General features: G+C 34.1%; 1 protein-coding gene across 2 annotated transcripts in view; it reads right to left on the bottom strand.

The window, feature by feature from the left end:
* The window catches only part of Fnip1 (folliculin interacting protein 1), an 82,966-nt gene that overhangs the window by 20,852 nt on the left and 40,190 nt on the right, over positions 1-21,924 (bottom strand). The window contains exons 3-10 of one of the 2 annotated variants that reach the window (XM_048437700.3): positions 20,593-20,727; positions 16,176-16,276; positions 15,838-15,912; positions 13,947-14,038; positions 9,612-9,695; positions 8,078-8,149; positions 5,844-5,979; positions 3,485-3,686 (exon numbers count right to left, since the gene is read on the bottom strand). In XM_048437700.3, coding sequence (XP_048293657.3) covers positions 3,485-3,686; positions 5,844-5,979; positions 8,078-8,149; positions 9,612-9,695; positions 13,947-14,038; positions 15,838-15,912; positions 16,176-16,276; positions 20,593-20,727 — 897 coding nt within the window. The remainder of the gene's footprint in view (positions 1-3,484; positions 3,687-5,843; positions 5,980-8,077; positions 8,150-9,611; positions 9,696-13,946; positions 14,039-15,837; positions 15,913-16,175; positions 16,277-20,592; positions 20,728-21,924) is intronic. The other variant, XM_048437701.3, reaches the window with a different exon arrangement.

Genomic DNA, 21,924 nt, shown 5'->3' on the forward strand with positions numbered 1-21,924 from the left:
AAGTTTGGTCATTAATGATTTTTACAAAATTTAAAAATTTCAACTGTTAAAATGTCTCTGTGGTAACAAACTGCAAAACATCAACAAACAAAGAACTTAATGTTGACAGTTTTTCCAGCTATAACAACAAAAACTTTGTAACCTAGGCTACCCTGAACTATGTACCCCAGAGTGCCCTCAAACTTTTGGTAATCCTCCTGTCCCAGTTTCCCCACTGCTAGGATTACAGGCATGCATTACCACAACCAACTACTTCTTCCTCTAAACAAAATACACAGGAACTCACTAACAGATCATAGTATGTCACAGAAACATTCTTAATACCTTATGAAAAATCTGAAATACAATTCAACTAAAGGATCTCTCAAGTCAAAACAGTATTTGCTTATTCCCCCCCGTGTTTCCATCACAATCAGCACTGAGGAACAAATGCATCCCCTGGACAGCTAGGCAGGCTCTATAACTGAACTACTACAACCTTGGCCAGGTACTTGTTTTCTTTCCTATTCTCTCTCTGTCTCTGTCTCTTTGTTTCTGTCTCTCGCTGTCTCTCTCTCTCTCTCTCTCTCTCTCTCTCTCTCTCTCTCTCTCTCTCTCTCAGACAGAGTTTCTTTGTGTAAAATCCCTCGCTGTCCTGGAACTCACTTTATAAACCGGGTGGCCTTGAACTCATGGGGTTCACTTGAGCCACCACGTCCAGTCACTTGTTTTCTTAACAGCACATGCAGTGTAAACTGAAAAGTTTTCATCTTTGTAGAAAGAGTAGATCAGTATTCAGATGGTAGAGGTTAAAAGAATTTAATTCTGTATTCTTCATGTAACTACAAATTGATTAAACAAAACTCCACATATTTAAGATTCCATTATTCTAAACTGAAGACAGAGATCAAGCCTCATAGGTGGAAAGTAAAAGTCACTGCTTTATTTAGTGTTAAGAAACCTGCAATTTCCCTATAGTGGGATGCCTTGCCCAGCACTGATGCAAGCGGGGAGGAGCTTGGTTCTGCCTCTACTTGAAAGGCCATGCTCTGTTGACTCCCAAGGGAGGCTTTATACCTTCTGAATGGAGATGGAGAAAGAGTGATGGTGGAGAAAGGGAAGGTGTAGAAGGGTGAAAGGGGGAGGAAACTGGAGGATAGGAGGGAGGGGAAACTGTGGTCAACATGTAAAATTAATCAATCAGTTAATTAATGATAAAAAGAAACTTGCAGGACAATGGTAGCACACGCCTTTAACTCAGCACTCAGGAAGCAGAGGCAGACGAGTCTCTGCAAGTTTGAGGCCATTCTGGTCTATAAAACAAGTTCCAAAACAGCCAAGGAATACTGTCTTTAAAAGAAAAAGAAAGAAAGAAAGAAAGAAAGAAAGAAAGAAAGAAAGAAAGAAAGAAAGAAAGAAAGAAAGAAACTTACAACTGACAGCATGAATGTTCCTTTAGCAAAATTTAGTGTTGCTCTTTAATCTTGCTAACAACGTTTTAAAACTACATCACAGATCTCAAAAACTAGTACAGACTTCAAAATAATTACCACGGTGCTTAGAAACAAAAATCAATAAATAATAGAAGTATTTTGCAAGCTGGTTCTATAAGAAATGATTTTAAACTCTATCACTTATTTTATAATTTTCGTATTAAGTCACATTCACTTACATAAATGTAACCATTCCGTTTCATCACTTCATAACCAATACTCCAGATCATAGAAAAGTCATTAAAACATGAAAACATTTAAAGTAATCTTTAATGAGTTCTTACACTGTCTAAATTTTATACACAGTGTAAAATTCTTTTCTAAGTAGGCAATGCATACTGCAACCCTGAACCTGAGAGAAAAGACAGGACTGAGCACCAAATCAGCCTGAGCTATAGAGTGAGATCCATCTCAACCAAACCAAATCAAACTGAAAGGTCCAACCCTAAACTACAACCATCATAAAAAATTTCAAAGTCACTCAAAATGTTTCAGGTACAAGAACTTTAATAAAAACCTACACAAAAAAAGAGCAGCCAACGTGTGTGTGTATGTGTGTGTGTATGTATGTGTATATATATATATATATATATATATGTGTGTGTGTGTGTGTGTATATATATATATATATATATATATATATAAAATTTGTGCAGCAAAATTACCTACTTGTTTGTCAAAACTCCCTAGACAAACACTCTTGAGTTCTTTGTAACTGAGCTCAGACTACTCACTCCTCCTCCACATATTCTTTCCAAATAATGTGGCAGGAATTAAGAACTTTAGTCATAGCTAATGATCACTTAACACAAGTTTGGGGAATCTTTGTAAAGAAATAATCTGAAATATTCACCAAAACTTTTAATCATAAAGTAACATTATCTGTGAAAAATTACAAATGTCCTAAAAGGAAAATTACTTAAAATGAGAAACATTATTAAATATATCTAAAATAATTTATAGTCAAAATAAGATCAATTTTGTAATATAAATTTTCCACATGATTATTACAATGATTATTTTTGTTAGTGGTTTGGAAATTTTAAAAATATTAACCAAGAATAATCTCTATCAAGTTGGAATGCAATATGAACACAAGCAGTCTGGCCTAAGAAGATTTCCTGCCAACTGCCAACCAACCCTTGGGCAGAGAAGACATCAAATTGTTTGGCTTCTCCTTTATCTTATTTCCAAAGGTTTATATATAAACCCTGACAAAGAGAACTTTTAAGGTAGTCCAAATGAAGACTTCACATCAGAAAGTCATATTTGTCTTTCTTCTGTTAAAAAAAAAGCCCTTCATTTGTTAATTTTTTTAAAGTTATTGTTAGGTTTTTATCCTATATTTTCCAATTTTCTAAGCTTAAGCCTTTGTTTCCTATACTATCAGAATCACTTGACATAAACAATTCATTCCCCCTAAAACACTGTCCCAACGGCTTCCCCCAAAAGTACTTTTCTCCTGAACATTCATGCCAGTCCTTTTCTGTTTCTCCTATGTCTTCCTCTGCTTTCAGAAACTTAAAGTATCTGATGACTCAACTCTAGGTGTTCTCCCCTCTTCCTAATAAATCAGTTCCAGATCTTCAACTACCTTCTGTACACTGATAACCTTTCACTTAACTCTAAAATCACAGAAAAACAGAGAAAGGAACATAAAAAATGCTGCACTATTTTACTTCAGAGCACTTATCAGCACCTCAAAAACATATATCCATTTATTCACCTGCTACTTTATGAGCTCAGGACTGCCCATACACTTTTTTTTCCCAGTTACTATAATTGTCTTGTAGGCCCTTAAGGATTTAGTTCCTGAATGAATAAGCTGCCTTAGACCTTTGTCTAAAATAATAAATTTCTTTAACAACACTAAGTTCACTTGCAGCTCCTGGAAAATGCTGTAAAGCTTCAAAACAGCTGTCAAAATTTTGCCAAGTGAATAATCACAACTCTTAATAAAAAGAATAAAATGCAAAGTAAAAAAAAAATAAGGTACAAAGCACCATACTTACCTGTTCTATTGCACTCTTTAATTTGTTCATGTGGCTTTCAAAGAGAGGAAAATGTGAAAAAAAGAATTCATTGAATTTGTTATTTTCATCTTCATCTTTGGACAATGAAAAGATTACCCCAATTGCAATCTTCTTTTTCCTCACAATTCCCGGGTTAGGGCCACAACTTTCATCTGACAGATTAAAGCTTTCTTCTATAGACCTTAAAAATAAATGTTTTTGTTTAAAACACCAATAGTTTATCTCCCTGATAACTCAATGTAGGTGAGCAAAAGCTGTTCTGCTGTTTCATCAAATTAAATGTAAATTTATAATGGTATAACAATTGTCACCTCTCCAAGAAATCTAACTATCTTTTCATTGTTTTCAAAGAAAGTTTATCAGAGTCAAATTGAGAATGGTTGGGAATCTTGCCTTTTACTAGAAGTTCTTAAAGAAGCAAATAATCCCAATTCAAAAACAAGCTAAAAATGTCTGAATTTTAAGATAAGAGTAAAGTAAATGAGGAAACATGAAGTTTCTATATCTACAGCTGTACTTTAACACGGGAAAAAAAATTTTAAGGATAAGCAAGTTGCCCAAACAGAACCATGAGAAATTAAAACACCAAAATATGTGCTTCAAGAACGAAAAGTACTAAATGTAGAACTCTTGGAAGAAAACAAAGGACCTCAAAATACTAAATTTGGTGATGGTTTCTTTGCTAGACCAGAAAAGTCACAGGCAACAACAGCATAGAATCGATGCTATAAAAATAAAAAATTTGTATCAAAGGACATCATCACCAACAGATGGCACAGCAATCCATATCATGGTAAGAAACATGTGCAAGTCAGGTACCTGGTAAGGAACTAATACTCAAAGAAGTCTAACTCAGCAGCAACAGCAACAACAAAAATAAATATGCTAGGAGCAAAGAGTTGAATATATACTACTCTAAAGATAATGTAAAAATAACAAAAAAGCACTTGTAAATCATTTCAGATTCATTAGAATGGCAATTATTAAGGGGTGGGACTGAGAGTGTAGCTTAGTGGTGGAGTGCAACTGCAACTCAGAGGTACAATGTGTGCTTTGTATGTAAGAGGTTTTGAGTTTCCTTGCACAAGACCAAAACAAAACAAAACGAAACCCATAAAAGAACATGATGGTGAGCATACAAAGATATCAGAATTGCTTTACATTGCAAATGTTTAATCATACCGTCACTATATGGCAGTTTCTCAAAAATTAAAAATAGAATGACCACATGACTCAGTAAACCCACTTCTGGACACATACCCAAAAGACAGAAGGCATGGACCGAAACTTTTATATAACCATATTCATAGCAGCTTTCACAGCAGCTAAAAAGTAGAAACAATCTATGTATTCATGAACATGTGAATGGATAAAGAAAATGTACTTCTTTTGCATATATATGTATGTGTGCACAGGTGCATAGGCAAACAAGTGCTTGCATGTATGTAGGTATATAGAGAGAGGTCAGAGGTTGACACTTGGTATCTTCTTAATCATTTTTAATCTTATTTTTTGAGATGAGGACTCTCACGGAATCTGGATCTCATCAATTCAGCTATATTGTATGGCCAACAAACTTGAAGATTCCTTCTGTCTTTGCTTCCCTAGTGCTGGGATAACAGGTGCACCTGATTTTTACATGGAAAATGTGCTGGAGATCTGAACTCAAGTTCTCATGCTTACACAGCAAGCACTTTACTGATAGTGCTATTCCTCCAGTCCTTCAAATGTATCTATAGTGCATTATTTAGCACTATTATAGTGTTATTTATCCATAAATATGAATTTCTTATATATGCTACTTGCTACAACATGGATGAACTTTGAAGACATACTAAACAAAATAAGCCAGACAGAAAAGGGTAAGTACTACATGATTCCACTTATACAAAGTACTTATAGCTATGAAGTTTATGAAGATAAAAGAACAGTAGTGTTGGACAGATGGCTCAGTCATTATGATCATTTAATATTCTTCCAAATGACCCAAGTTCAGTTCCCAGCATCTATGTTGGGCAGTTCAAAACTGTCCGTTACTCTATCTATAGGGGATCCAATGCTCTCTTCTGGCTTTCATGGGTACATATACAAAAGTGGCATGCATTCTCATAGACATACAGACAAACCCAAAACTAAAGACTTTTAAACTACAAAAATTTAAAAGTAGAACAACAGTTGCAAAGGGCAAATAAAGGGTACAGAGTTCAGAGTTTTAGTTTGGGAAGATGAAAAAGTTCAGGACATAAACAGTAGTGATAATGTGCTGGTACTTAGTATCACTAAACAGTATGGTAAAAATGATTAAGGAATTAGTCAACCTTGATCAATTCCAACTTACCATCTAGGAAATACCCCATTTTCCAAACTTGTTGTTTGGCTACGTCGCCAGCGTCTCTGGTAGCTGCTAGCACAGCTTCGGGTAAGTGAAGAATTTGGGGAGGGAAATGGGGTGATGAGCAAGCTGCTCAAAGATGCTGTTAAGTTAGAAGAATGTGCAATTATTAGTCAATGATTAAGCATGGTGACAAGTTTCTTTTTATCAGATTGAATAATAGAGTAAACCAAATTTTTTGTTTCATCGAATTTTCTAAATTTTCCATTTAAAAAGTACTTGGAGTAAAGCCTCAAAGGAGAAAACCCATTCATTAAGACTATATTTACGAGAGACTCTTAGACAATAATTTTTGGCACTGTACAACCCAGAAAAAAATGCTACTGGCAACAAGCTATCACTTCTTAAGTCACTCTAAGTGTCCACTAACTTGGATGAACCCTCATCATTTGGAAAGGAAACCTGATACCATTAGAACTCATTGCAGACGGATTTTAAGAAGAAAGAACAATTAAAATTAAGTCATTCAAATGGGTCATTTACAGTACCCATGGATTACTCTTGCACAGAATTTTCAAGTCAACACTTTTTAGTAAGTCTTAAGAGTCAAAAAACAGCAGACCCTACACATGACTCTCTGAAGCAATCTAAGATGGCAGACATATACCAGTAGACTCCATTTGTACAGTACATAAATGCCTCAAGGCATCTTGTTGTACATGAAAAATAAGTACAATTTTATCTGCAAATTTTAATATTTTCTTGCTTTAAGGTGCTCTGTTTATTACTTTAAATTATGTATATTGTGTGTCTGTCTGTGTCAGCGTATACATGAAAATGAAGGTGTCAGAGAAGACTAGAGGATTAGATCTGCAGTTCCAGGAAGTTGCGAGTCACCTGACAAGAGTGCTGGGAGTCAAACTTGGGTCCTTTGCAAGAGCCGTATACATTCTTAACCAGTAAACCATCTCTCTAGTCCCTTATATGTAAATTTTAATTTTTTTCAAAAAAACAAAAAACAAAATTCCTGCTACAAGAGAAGACTAAAACCTAGAGCAAATAGAAACAATGGGTAAGTACTAAAAGAAACAGAGTTTATATTCTCAACAACAAATATAATTCAATTGGAAAAGAAGGATAAGGGTATAGAGATTCAGGCACTTCCTATCAGAACAGTGTTTTTAGACCCAATTGTCCATCAAAATCAGCTGAGCTTTATATCTTGTTTTTCAAATATTCTGTACTGAACCAGTCTTTGAGAAGAGAGCTCATGCATCTGAATTCTTTATCTTTGAAATCCTAAAGATCAAAACCCAGGATAAAGTAAAAATTGCAGTTTATACTCAAACTGACTCAATAATAATAGTAAAGGTAGGTACACAACAAGACAAGGCCTGCCATAAAGTACAGGAATCAAATTTACAATGTCTTATAAATAGAATTGCAAGTCTAAGATGAGGACTCTTCTTATTAATGGTTTGGAGCCCCAACATATACTTCTGGTTTTAACTGAAGATGCCTTTGCCTGGCTACCTCCTTTTTATTTTTTAAGACACAATTCAAGAAGCCCTGCCTCTCTGTAATACATCCCTGGTAACTGCCCCTTGCCCAGGGTAAGCTAGGTGTCTTGTCTTTTCTTTTCTTTTCTTTTTTTTTTTTTGAGCACAAATCTATCACTGAACATATTGCACAGACAATATTTTTCTGTTTTATCACTACACTACTTAACAGCAAGCAGATGTAAGCTGATATGGTTTTTCTACTTTTTTTTTTTTTTGGTTTTTTTCAAGACAGGGTTTCTCTGTGTAGCCCTGGCTGTCCTGGAATTCATCAGGTTGGCCTCGAACTCACAGAGATCTACCTGCATCTACCTCCCAAGTGCTGGGATTAAAGGCACACACCACCACCGCCCAGCTAGTTGATAATGTTTTAAATAAATTTATGATTTTTGTATTAGGCCACGCCTGTAGCTATCCTTGGCCACATGTGGCCACCCATTCACAGGTTAGACATGTTTGATAGGACACACCACACCAAACACACTTAATAGTCAACATTTAAAATATCAAATTTAAGAAACTTCTTCCTATCCTTTCTACAATCCTGTGTGAGATGTCAATATGAACAAACTAGACACAGAATTAGACAATACAGAGATAAAAATAAAATCAATGCCAGCTAACAAGAACCTCAAAAAAAAAAAAAAAAAAAGCAGGGTTAGTTTGTAAACCTGACATTACCAGAGCGTGCTATGCCACTGTCTCTGTCCTCATTCGGTTCTCTTCCCGGCATGTCCATTGGGTTACTGTGAACTACAAATCAAGACAAATGGTCAGTCATAAACTATATTATCATTAAGGTGGATGTTGCTCCTTTTAAATCTCAACTAGATCATGCTTCATCTCATTGCATTCCTTTTTCAATAGCATGGCACCAACCCAACACTAGGAGCTATTATTCAGTTGAACAAGCTTTCAGATTTATCTGAAGATTTACCATGTGATGCAAAACTATCCAAGACACAGAATCCAGGAGTGACTAAAATTCATACATTTAGAACATAACCAAACACAGATGTTCCTACTATTAAATGAAAAAGTTAGTTACTGAGGCCAAGTGACAACTCTAGTTTACTCTGATTATATCCATAACAATGTTTAAACATAATAAAGAATTTAAAGCGCTGTAATAAATCATTTGATAAATTTGTTTAAAATAGTATGACACCAATTTTGTTTAAAAACAGGCAGGAGGGCCAACGGTGTAAACCAGTGATAGAACACTGGTCTAGATCATATATAACGCCCTGGATGTGGGCCATTGCATTGGAAAAACAACAAAGTAACAAACAAAAGTAAGTATAAGGTGCTGGCAGAATAGTTTAAATATTTTTTTAAACTGGTTTTATATTTACATAATTTTCTAGGACAAATATGCATTGCTCATATTTACTATTTACATGTAAAATAAGTTCTAATTAAAACAAGAAATGGGATAGCAGGGTGTGGTCACAATACCCGTAATCCTACCACTCAGAAGACTTAGGTAGGAATTCAAGGCCAGCCAGGCATATGTAAAGGAGATTGAAAATAATAAACAACTATGAATAAATCTGTAGACTCCTAATTTCTACTAGAAAATGATAATGAAAGATGAATGTGCAATGTGTGAAAAAGTGGAACAGAACTGTGTTCCTGCATATATAAGCAAGCACACACTTTATAACAATGTAATGATCTGACTAATTATGCTCACATGCCTTTTACATAGTGTTAGAACAGTGCTTGTTCATCTAAATCTTAGCTCCAAGAAAAGTTGTCCTTAGAGAAGAGTGTAGATCAGAAACGTTGCAACAATTATAAAGATCGGATTATTTCCAGCAATTGGTGAATTACAATACAAAAACTACTTAGCCATGGAAACAAGATAGCATAACATTAACATTTCCAAGGGGACAGTATAACTAATTACTAAGATAACTATACACTAAATTTTTCTTGAAGAATCTAAAGTTGAAAATCATTATGGCATACTGAAGAAAGAAATGACTAACTGAAATTTCATAAAAACATCAATCCTGTCTATTACACATTTTGTAAAAACTTTAGGAACATACCCAGTAGAAAGCAGTAAGTTCCTATATTTTGTAAGCAATTCTTTCTTAAACACAACATCCCAACTTCATTCTCTACATTCTCTTGTTTCCACAGCTTAACTAGAGAGTCTAGTCACTAGGGCACAACAACTAATCTACCCACACAGCACATGGCAAACCTGCAAAGAAAGAGGCGCTCCTGATCAGGCGGAGCGGACCCTGCTCAGAGAATGCCCGCCTGGGGCTGCAGAACTGTGAAAGACCTATATGGCAAAAATGTAAAATACACATGAAAGAGACCTGTTAGAGAAGCCACATTGAGTCAGGAAAATAAGGCGAAGTAAGGCAACACAGGAGCAGATCAAGGAGTAAAGCACAGGAACTTTTAACCAAAGCAAGAACAATTCAAGTAGTCACATTCCTCATTTAAAATAAATATACTTCACCTTTTAGTCATGGTTTATGTAAAAAATAGTTTCACGCCTATTTATGAATAAATCCATTTATAACAACAGAAATAAGCTTCTGTTGCAATAGGTAGAACTATTTCAAGTGTTCAACCCTAACATAAAACATTTTAACCACTCAAAAAGGCAATAGTATCTACATAATTTAATGTTTGCCAAAAAAAAACCTTGTTTTTTAAAGCCAGTTTTTAAGACTTCAATATTCTCATGGAAATGTGGTTAAGAAGACTATATTACTGTACTTAGAACAAGAACATAGCAAATCTATCAAGGAATTTTATTAACAAATAAGCACAAAAATTGCTAGCCCAGTGAAAAGCTACAAAGTAACAGAAGAAATTGATGGTTTTAGAATTATGGTTAGCCACTATGAAAACAGGAGACACATACAGCCTATAAGGGCAAGACTCCCAAAAGTACCAAACACAACCACAAAGAAATGATAGCAGTCTGAATACTTAAAAAAAAAAAAGGGTATAAAGGCCACACACCTTTAATCCCAGCAAGCAGACTGCTATGAATTCAGCCCGGTCTACATAGAGAGTTCTAAGCCAGCCAGGGCTACATAAAAGATATCCTCTCTCCAAAAGAAGTGTGGGTGAGGGGCTTAAATTCTATAATCAAGCAAGGAATTATCTGTTACTTATATTCAATTATGACAGTCTAATTCAGTGGTTCTCAAACTTCCTAATTTACTGACCCTTTAATACAATTCGTCATGTTGTAGTGACCTCTAACCATAAAATCATTTTTGTTGCTACTTCATAACTGTAATTTTGCTGTCATGAACTGTAATGTAAATATGTGTGTTTTCCAATAGCCTTGCACAAACCTGGTGAAAGGGTCCAATGCTCAGTTGTGACCCACAAGTAGAGAACCACTGGTCTAAGTAATGTAGGAGTTGAATACCTAGGACAGGGGGCTTTTCTGCTTTAAATAGCATCTGTGTTTCTCAAATTGCTGATACTATTTTTTTCCTGCAACAGAAATTTCTGTATTTATAATGCAGCAACCCTTCCATTTCTCAATGATAAATTCTTTCTTCAATGCTCTCTAGCTATTTCAAAATTTAACGTCTTTAAACTCCTTCTTCACCCACATTTCTTTACATGTGACTGTTTACACGGGCATAGATGTAGATACACACAGAGCTTCCAGACTAAAATTTTCTTTTCAAACCACCTTCAAAGTTACTCAAATTCTTACCTATCTTTGCCTGCTTCCTACCTAAATGAAATAGGCAACACTTAAATCTTATGATACTAGTAACTTAAGTATTCTGAGAAGTTCCTTCTTCTTAAGTTAATTTTAAGTCAGTTAGTGCCTCAACCCAACACTTTCCTCAAAAACCTCTCAACTATCATATCTATTTTTAATTTCATTCTCTCAATGGCTTTGTTTTTTTCCATAAATACCTACATGTAGTCAAATCTCATGTTTCCTCAATATATATCTATTCCTACAGTTATTCAGTTTTTAAAATGTAGTTGAAGGACAAACAGAGGTCCCTAAGACCCTTTCAGGAAGTCAGTGATGAGGTCTTCCATTTTCCTATAACTTATCTATCTAAAGGAGGTGAGATTTTCTTGACATATTTTAATCCCAACTGCTTAACTAGACCTAGTCTCACTACAGACATTCTTTAGTACATATAAATCAGATCTGATAATGTTGTTGGATTCTAAACAACTTTCTGCTGAAGTCTCAAGAATGTATCTAAAATATTTCCAACTGTAATTTTAAAATCCACTACAAATTTGTGCACAGTTCTATATTACCCAAAACAAGCTCCCAGCCAGTATACAAAGGATACCAACTCCACATCTATTTTGGGGAAACATGGAACATTTCTGACAACTAGATCTTACTCAAAACTTCCTCCTTGTCTTGCCAAACCTTTCCTCCTTAGAAAGGTATTACAGGCTGGGGTATTGATACTTAATCTTTTGTATTTTTTTTTCTCCTGTACTTGGAGTCAGACATGCATCACAATCTATGGTTCTTTAGCTTGTCCCACCTCCCTCATTTTCTTTCATAGTCATTCCCAGTAATAAAATTTTTGTATAGTTAATCCTGTCATGGCACTTGCTTTAAAAAACAAGTGATGAAACTAGCATATCCTTGTTGGTATCTGGCTGCATAAAGCATGAACATGAATTTATTGCTGTGGCCCACAGTGCCCTTTGCCAGCTTGCTCTTGCTCAATTCTTTCTTTTCTCCTTCATTTTTTTTTATTTTTGAGACTGCATCTTAATTACAGCATTTTTCTCTTCACTTCCTTTCCTCCAAACCCTCCCACATACCCTTATCCTCAATTCTTTTCATTTTCTTTACCTCTACTATGTGCCCAGTCACTTGAACTTATTAGAATGCTTTTATGATGGTGTGTTCTTCCCTCCAGGATCTACTATTACTTCTTCCTAGGTACCTTCCCCTTCCCTAACTATATAAATAATTCTTCAAGTAAAGGTGTCTTATTCTCAAGGAAATCTTTCACAATTCTCCAAGATAAAATTCATGCTTATATTTTAATCACAACCATACAATTTTAATCTTGAATATACTAAAACATACTATGGTTGTATTATTTATCACATTGCTCACTAACTACAAATCCACCAAAGCAAAAACCGTGTTAGCTTACCACTGCCTCTTCAGGGTCTACAAGAGTACTTGTTATATTATGGATGATTAAAAAAATACTTGATTAGTTAAGTGGAAACATAAAGCCAGAAATAGGTCTCAACTATCCTTAATTCACAGTTAACAGTGTGTAAATATAAGCCATGCATTATTTAAAGCCTGTAGCTCAATTAAATGAAATAAATTTCTCCTCTATATTTGAACGGAAAGGTCAAATACATCTAGTCTCCACATAAAAAAATTATTTTTATATCAATTTTAAATCATTTTCTTTCCTTTTTCTGTCTTTTTGTCTTTCCTTCCTCTCTCCCTCCCTCTCTCCCTCCCTCCCTCTCTCTCTCTGTCTCTCTCTTTCTTCTTTTCTGGATTTTCAATACTGGGTTTCTCTAGGTAACCTTGGCTGCCCTGGAACTCACTCTGTAAACTAGGCTGGCCTCAAACTCACAGAGATTCACCTGCCTCTGCCTCCCAAGTATGAGGAATAAAGACATGTACTACCACCACTCCAAAAAAATAAAACACTTTCAATAAGCCCGTAGAGTTTTAAAATAATCAAATTATTTTTAAGAAGACATTTCTTTGCTGTAGTTTTACTCCACTAGAATCAGTGATTAAAATCAAGTGAGTTTGGAAAAACTTTTCCTATAAGCTGATCTACATTATAAAATGGGCCTTACACTAAGACTAATCCACAGGAGCTGCTTAGTAGCATCTCAATTGAATAAACATACATTTAAAACATAAAATTTACTATGGGCTACATAGTAAGTGCCAGGGCAACTGGAACTACACAATGAAATCATGTCTCAAAAAAGGGAAAACATAAGTAAATAAAAGTTTTTACTAAATAAGGGTTACTGTCCACTCTCTTATATTATGCATCAGAAATATGATCAAGCAGCAATTTAGTTGTGCTTTCTAGACAAGAAATTGTGCTTTCTAGTCATTTTAAAATGTACTATACATTGTGAACCATAATTAACTAAATTAATCTATTATTCCAATCAGCATCTTAAGAGTCATCATTTGACTCTTTGATCATATAAACCACAGTTCATAAAAAAGGATCACCATTTTAAAATGACTTTTAGGTTAGAGAAGAGAGAGGGATAGTAGTTATTCCCTGCTAAAATATTTCAGAAAGCTGGTAATGGCTTTCAATATCAATGACTTAGCCTTCCAAAGACACAATAAATTTAAAAACAACACCAATGCAGACAAATTAAACATGCAGAAGTTCTTTTCTCAGATACAAGAGGAGTATTGCCTTAAAATATAAGAAAAATACTTTCCAAATAAGATAAAGGTTATATATGTAAAATTTAACAACCTTTCCATTTACACCATCAGAAGTTCTCTGGTTATGCAAGAAATCTATATATAAAATCAAAATAAAAAACCTACCTATATTTCCAAGCAGTCCATTAATAACTGTGCTGCTATCAGCCTTTAATGTATTGCTGTCCTGATTGATGAATTCAAGACTGTCTTGCAGTCTACAGAGAAAAGAAAAAGCAAAGAAATTCCAAACACATTTTATATTTTTAATAGTAATACTTCACACATCCCAATGAAATTTCAAGTACAAAACTTCTTGAAATATTATAGGCAGAGGAGACTACTCGGAATAAGGAGGAAAATAGGGGGCTAAATATGAATAAAATTTCGTGAAAAAATATCACTATGAAATCTATTATTTATATATTTTTGCTAAGAAAATTTAAACCCTTCTAAAGTTAAAACTATCACTATTAGTACTGGAAGTATAAACTACGATAATAATTATACAATCACTTAAACCATCAGTTAGTAAGCTATTCTTGAAGGCCACATCCAGATGCTGCACCTGTTAAAAATAAAGTTTCACAGGAGGACAGTTCATGTTTTTCATTTCCATGTTGTTTAAGGCTGCTTTAACGCTATAATGACAGCAGTAAGAAACTAGAGCATACTATACAGCTAATAAAATAGAAAATATTTATCATCTGGTTCTTTCCAAAGTAAACTGCTGACACTGATACACATCACAAACAAGGTTTACCTCATATTTTGGACTAAAAATATTTTCTAAACATCTGGTGTTGGGAATGATCAAAGGAGCAATTTCAGATGAGGAAGGGAAAAAAGCAAGGAAAAGAGAGCAGCAGGAACACCAATCAAATAATCACACATTAAAAATGTTATATATTACTTTCACTCTCTTTGAGAATAACAAAAGTAAAATTACTATGCTTTCAGCATGAAGTATCTTTTCCATAAATTTTAAGAATTATCAGTTAAAATTTAGAAAAATAGAAGTGCTTTAAAATCGGTGATTTTTCATCTCTATTTCATTATTAAATTTAAAAAGTTGGCATTTTGGCAACATCATTTTTTCAAGTACTCACAATATTTTGAAAACCCTACCTTTTCCTTTCTTCCTAAAAAAAGGTAAAAATAACCTACCGATAGTAGAAGCCTCTATTAATAAAATCCCTCAAAACAAAAGTCTTTCAAAGTTCAAAAGAATTTCTCTAGAGTAGTTTTTCTACTGCTTCCCACTCATTTAGACTTTGCATTTCCCCAGTATCCAAGCTTGTAAGTGTTCTGATTTGGCCCCTACAAAATCCTACTAACCTCACCATAAACTCTAACTCAGTACTTTCTTTACTAGCGTTCTAGTATATAGCCTCTTAACCCCCAAAGAAGGCCCAATCTTGTTCCAGCTTCATTATTCTAGTGTAGGCACAAACAGCTTATGATATCCCTGTACCTATTATATATGTGTGGAGTGGGTGAATGACTCTGATATAATAGTGATAGGCCCCTCAATCTGAAGAATGTAAAGGTATGACTTTTTTTTGTTTGTTTTTGTTTTTTTGTTTTTTGAGACAGGGTTTCTCTGTAGCTTTGGAGCCTGGCCTGGAACGAGCTGTTGTAGACCAGGCTGGTCGCGAACTCACAGACATCCGCCTGCCTCTGCCTCCCAAGTGCTGGGATTAAAGGCGTGCGCCACCATCCGGCTAAGGTATTACTGTTAACACAGAAGAGTAGACTGAAAAACAGCAAACTAGTCTATGATGAAAATGCATTCAACATTTTGCTTCCAAACACACCTTCTAGAAAACTACAGAAAAAGAAATCACATCTATATGTTCAATTATATTCAGAAAGGGTGCAATCTGGCCTCCATAAACTTTCAAATTTGGGTAAGATACAAACTATATGTACTATAATTTAAAAAGTCATTTTATGTTTATACTTGTATATTTTAAATATTAAATATCAATCACACCCTACAACCATAAGCACTTACGTATTGAGACTTCCACAGATACTGCTTCCAGTCCGGGCAGTAAAAACTTTGCTAAGCATGAGCTGTGGAGGTGAGCTATGAAAGACAACAAAATGTCAGGAAGAGATTAAAAGTAAAATACAATAATGTTTTGATTCACTGTAAAAAAAATAACTTTGTAAGTTACATGGATTTCATGACATCATCACAAAGACTAAGAAGGAAAACTAAAACCATGACACAATAAGCTGGGCATCTGACATGCTCAATCTGAATAAAAATCTAAGAAATCCTTTCATCTTCAAAAAAACCTGAACATCTACAATGAGGATAACATAAGAAGAACTGAACTCCCTCACCGGATCTGATGAATTTTTAAGGTAGATCCTTTGTAGCTCATTGCTACTGAGCCAAACATCATTTCACCAAGCATATTGGCATCAGAAGAACATCGAGAACCCTGAATAAAAATTAAAAACATAAAATTAAAGAATTAAAAGCCTTATAATGATTTCAAATATTAATTTTCTTTATAAAATAAACCTGTTAGTTTTCCTAATAATTAAAATGATTAAAATTCTGTATTATATAAACTTCTCTGTAATTTGTTCTTCATCACATGGTTTCTTATATTAAATCTAACCATATAATTAAACAGAAATTCCACTCATTTTTAAATCTGCACAGATATTGATAAGTATAGTAATACCTATAATCCTAATAGTGGAGAGATCAAGGCAGAAATATCTCACGTTTGAATCCAAGCTGGGTACTTTGGGAGACTGACTCATTTAAGGATGAAAGAGACGGAAGAAGAGGGAGGTAGAGAGTTGTACATTATTTGGTTATATAAAAATATCATACTTCAGGGCTGGAGAAATGACTCAATACTTAAGACCACTTGACGTTCTGGCAGAGGACCTGGGTTTGCTTCCCAAAACTTACACAAAAGTCATAACCACCTGTAACTTCAGTTTCAAGAAATTGGCCTCCCTACTAGGCATGTGTATAATGCACATACATAAACGTTGATGAAACATTTATACACGTAAAACAAAAACAAATCTTTAAAAAAATGCCATGCTTCATCAGGTCAGACTACTTAACAAGGAGTATTTAGATCGTTTCTAGGACTTTGCTACTAAAAATAATGCTGAAATAAACTCTTTTACAGTTAGCCATGCATTTGGTGTGAGTGTATGTGGGTGGGTATATACACTACATGTGGTCAGAGAACAGTTTGCAGGAGTTGGTTCTCTTCTACATACTACCACGTGGGTACTAAGGACTGAATTTAGGTTGTGAAACTCAGCAACCAGTACCTTTACCTGCTAAGCTATCTTGTTAATCCCAAATCAACTTTTGAACCATGTCTTACACACATATATAACATTTATCCAGTAAGCAAATAAGGGTAGAGCCGACAGTATAATTTTTACTACTTTCATTATGACAAAGAAGCATCCATAAATGGAGCAATTTTTTTAACAACCATGAATTTTAAAAAAATAAATACTCTATAGACTTAATGAGACTCATTTATAAACACAGAAAAACAATTCTAAAATAATATGTAAAAAAAGATCAAAGGCAAATTACCTTGAAAAGAGAACAATAAAACTGAAATTATCACACATCCAGATTTCAAAATATACTACAAATCTATAGTAATCAATACATTATAATACAGATAGACAATATATGGGATCAGACCCAGAAATAAATGCACACCAATACAGTCAACTGATCCTCAACATGGATACTAGGCTGATAAAACAGGGAAAGGAAAGACTGGGAAGGCTAGATACTCATATGCAAAAAATTAAAACAGACTCATATATATAAAAAACCAACTCAAAGTGAATTAAAGAATTAAATAGGAAAAGAATGAACAAAAAAATGTGGTATATACACATGCAGTGAAATATATTTAGGCCCAAGAGACACATTTTGGAGTATAAAGAAGCATAGATAAAACTTTAAAAAATTTAAAATTATTATCACTTCTTTAGTGTGTTTTGCCTGCAAGCACATCTGTGCACCACATAAATGCATGGTGCCCTTGGAGGACAGAACACAGATCCCCTGTGATTAGAGTTACTCTACAATTTTAAGTCCTAGGAATTGAACCCAAGTCCTCTGGAAGAGCAACATGTTTTCTGAAGAACTTAGCCATCTTTTTAGGTCTCCATAGATGAATCTTATGGGCAGCATGTTAACTGAAACAAGATAATCACAGAAAGACAAGTATTGCAAATACTTCCATTTATCTAAAGTATCAAAGAAAGTCAAATTCATGGAACCAAAGAACAGTATTGGCAGTTACTAGGGCAAAGAGGAAAGAAAAAGCTAAAAATCAATGAGTTTAAGTCAAGAAATTGTAATGAATTCTTGAGATCTGCTGCACAACAGCACATCTATCTGTAGTCAAGAACAAAGCATTGTGTACTAAAAGTATAGTTAAGAAAAAGATTTAAGCTAAGTGTGGTGGTCTTTGATCCCAGTACTCAGGAAACAAATGAAAATGGATCTCTGTGAGTTCCAGGCTAGCAAGAAATACATAGTAAGATCTGTCTCAGAAAAAAAAAGGAAAGGTTTACAATATCAGAATGTCTTCTTTCTCAAAGAACTCATAATTATTATTGCTCATTAACTTTTGTCACCATCATTATAAAATCATTTTTAAAAACAAAAATTTATTAATTAGTATTTATACACCATGGAAAATATCACTAATTTCAAAGTACTGTCTAGCTAATTTTTAAAAATTTAGCTGGCGATGTATGCCTTTAATCCCAGCATTTGGGACGCAGAGACGGACCAACTCTGGGATTTTGAGGCCTTTAAACTTTATAAAGCGAGTTCCAGACTAGTCAAAGCTATACAATGAGACTCTGTCTTTAAAAAAATTATTATACTTATTATTGATATGTATGTGTGTGTGGTTGTGTATGGATATGTCATGCCATAGAACAAAAGTAGAGGTCACAGATCAACATTTGTGAGTCAATTCTTTCCTTCCATTATGTGGGTCCTAGGGAGGGAACTTGGGATGAACAGCAAGTACCTATACCTGCTGAGCCACTCCAGCTCTCTTTACTTAATTTTCAAAATCAATTTTTGTCCAAGACATCAGTGTGGCTAACTGAAAGGAATTCCACTTCATACTCTCAGTTGAAGACAGGCAATGCACTCACTGATGTAAGATTGGCTTAATGGTAGCAATTTTGGAATAGCAATTTTCAGAACTACCCACTCACATGCACTTTAAAGAATTGGTTAATGAAATTCATATGCAAATAACTAGAAAAGAAGCTGCTATTCTTTGGGCAAAAGAACACATTATCTCTGATGAATCTGAAAGAAAAGGCAACCCTGGACTTTTTCTGAGGATATCTTCAAGACAACAAATCCCATGTATCACATGACTCCAGATTGGTCATGTGAAGAAAATAATTCATAGTCTGTAAATAAGTCTAATAATCTAATCCTCATTTACAGTTGGAGTTACTGAAGTTATAGTCTGATTATTTTATTAAATAATTACACCAATTAAGCATTCTATAAAGATAATCTAATAAAATCATGCATTTTCATATTAAAATTCTTTGTCTGCTATAATATACACCAAAAGGTAAATGTGAATCTTAGATACTATTATATATTTTCATGTGGAACAATATACAATAAAAATCACTAAATTAACAAAGTGTGCTATCACTGCTACCTTTTACATGCTTTCTTTAAAGGGTCTATTTACTCAATATACTCACTCCTGGAAAGTAATTTAATGATAATGTTCTAGTTACTGGAGGTCATATTTTATCACATCAAGTATAATTGAAATCTTTTACTTAAAAAAAGTGTATTTTGTGGGATTCTGACACAAAATGAGATTATAATCAATCACTACCTTTTGGATCTCTACAACCTTGGTCAGTTTTCTATTTGTTTTTAATCACATAACATATACAGAAAAGGCAATTATATACAGCTTAAGAAATTAGAAAACCTCTCAAATTATGCAAATTTCCTGAGTTATATAGGTGCTATATGGCAAAGTACTGTTCGGCATTTTTTAAGATTCTGTGCCTAAGGTAAAGGAAAAACAAGAGCGTAACTGTGAATTAATCCTAACATGCAGATTTGAGTGACTTCAGAATCCTTTTACAGACTGCCTTAACATCGGATATAAGGATAAATTTCCACCCAAGCGCGGCCATCTCTTACAAACACAACGATCAAGATTCTATTTTAGCAACACTAAATACAAAATATGTTTTATTTGTACAAGCTTGGGACGATATGAACTTACCATGAAACTAAGTCAATCTTATTTCACATAGTAAGCTCATATATAAATTCCTATGTAGTTACTGATTGTTTAGACTAAGGAAAAAAATCCAGTTATTTTTGAAAAACCAAGATGTGTGTTTAATCCTTGTAATTACACTTTAATTTTCTACTATGGACAAACTTTATTGGTATTTTAATTTTATAATTTAATAATAAAAAGGCACAAAAATAAATTACTCTGGGTACTCAATAATATGAATTGAGAAAAAGATGGAGAAAATACCTGCCACCAATACCACAGATTTCTTTATTTCCCCATCTAAGGTTTTCATATTATTAAAACTTAATTGTTTAATGAATTCATCCATCTCTACAGCTACAATGCAGGCACCAGAAAGATACAGTCTAGTTGATATTATAACTCTGGTTCTTAGAAAGGTGATTAAAATGATTTATAAATGAATAAATGACTGATCTTACCTGGTACTTGGGACACTGGTCTTTTACATCAGAAGATAAAGTGATAGAGCTATCCAAAGAGGAAGAACTATCTCCTCCTGGCTTCAGCTGACAGCACTTTCCAAAAACTTTGACTTGAGCATCATTACAGAGTTTCTGAAACACAGAGGATACCCTCATTCATACTCCAATACATTTTTTTTAACCATAGATAAACTTAAAAGCAATATGTAAAGAAAAGAAACATCTTGGAAAAATCAAGAATGAGTTAACTGAAAATAATACAACTTTCATGTAATATATTTTTCTCTATTTCCTCCAGTACTATTTGGAGCACATTTTTCCCTCACCAACATTACCAAACCACAGAAATTTTCTTTATTATATAACCAAAACAATATTCATTAATTGTAACTTAATAATCCATTAACGGTAGGCTGGAGAAATGGCTCAGCGATTAAGAGCACTGCCTGCTCTTCCAAAGGTCCTGAGTTCAATTCCCAGAAACCACATGGTGGCTCACAACCATCTGTAATGAGATCTGGTGCCCTCTTGAGGAAGAAACTTGATCAATCACTCTTATCAACTTAGACCATGAAACCCTATATGAACAAGTTCAACAGAACGGCCATATAGGGCACCCATGCATGCTTTAGCAATGCCATGACACAAATTTCATTTTTCTATTTCAATATATAATGGTGATTTTAAAATTATTTACTTTCAAAACTTTCTGTTCCTATAGATTATTGAGAATGTTAAAGGATTTTTGTTGAAGAATTATATCTATTCATTTTTTTATATTAGAAACTAAAGCTGAGAAAGTTTTAAATATTTAATTAAATATAACAGTAACACGTTACAAGTTAAACAGTGGTGTTATGGAAAACTAACCATATGTAGTCCGTAAGGAGAAATGTAAAATTCACTTACATTTTATTATAGGTACCTTTTGGGTTTGGAGAGGGCACTTCAAAGGCCTGAGCTCAGAGGCATGTGCATAGTAGGCAAATATTCTACCACTGGGCTACAACCCCAGCCCCACGTCTAAACTTCTGAAATTAAATGTATTTATGTGAAGAACGGATAAAGAATACATTCTAAATTTAGATGATTATGCTATCAATGAAAGATTCACTTCTTTCTTTTTCTAAAAAAAGATTTACGTGTGTGTGTGTGTGTGTGTGTTTGACCTGCATGTATGTTTATACACCATCCATGTGCCTGGTGTCCACAGAGTCAGAAGGTGGTGTTAAATTCCCCAGAACTGTAATTAAGGATGGTTGTCAAGTGTTGGGAACTAAACCCTGGTCCTCTGCAAAAGCAAGTGCTTTCAACTATGGAACCATCTTT

Source organism: Myodes glareolus, chromosome 9 (assembly GCF_982192425.1).
Source record: "Myodes glareolus chromosome 9, mMyoGla1.1, whole genome shotgun sequence".
Lineage (NCBI taxonomy): Eukaryota > Metazoa > Chordata > Mammalia > Rodentia > Cricetidae > Myodes > Myodes glareolus.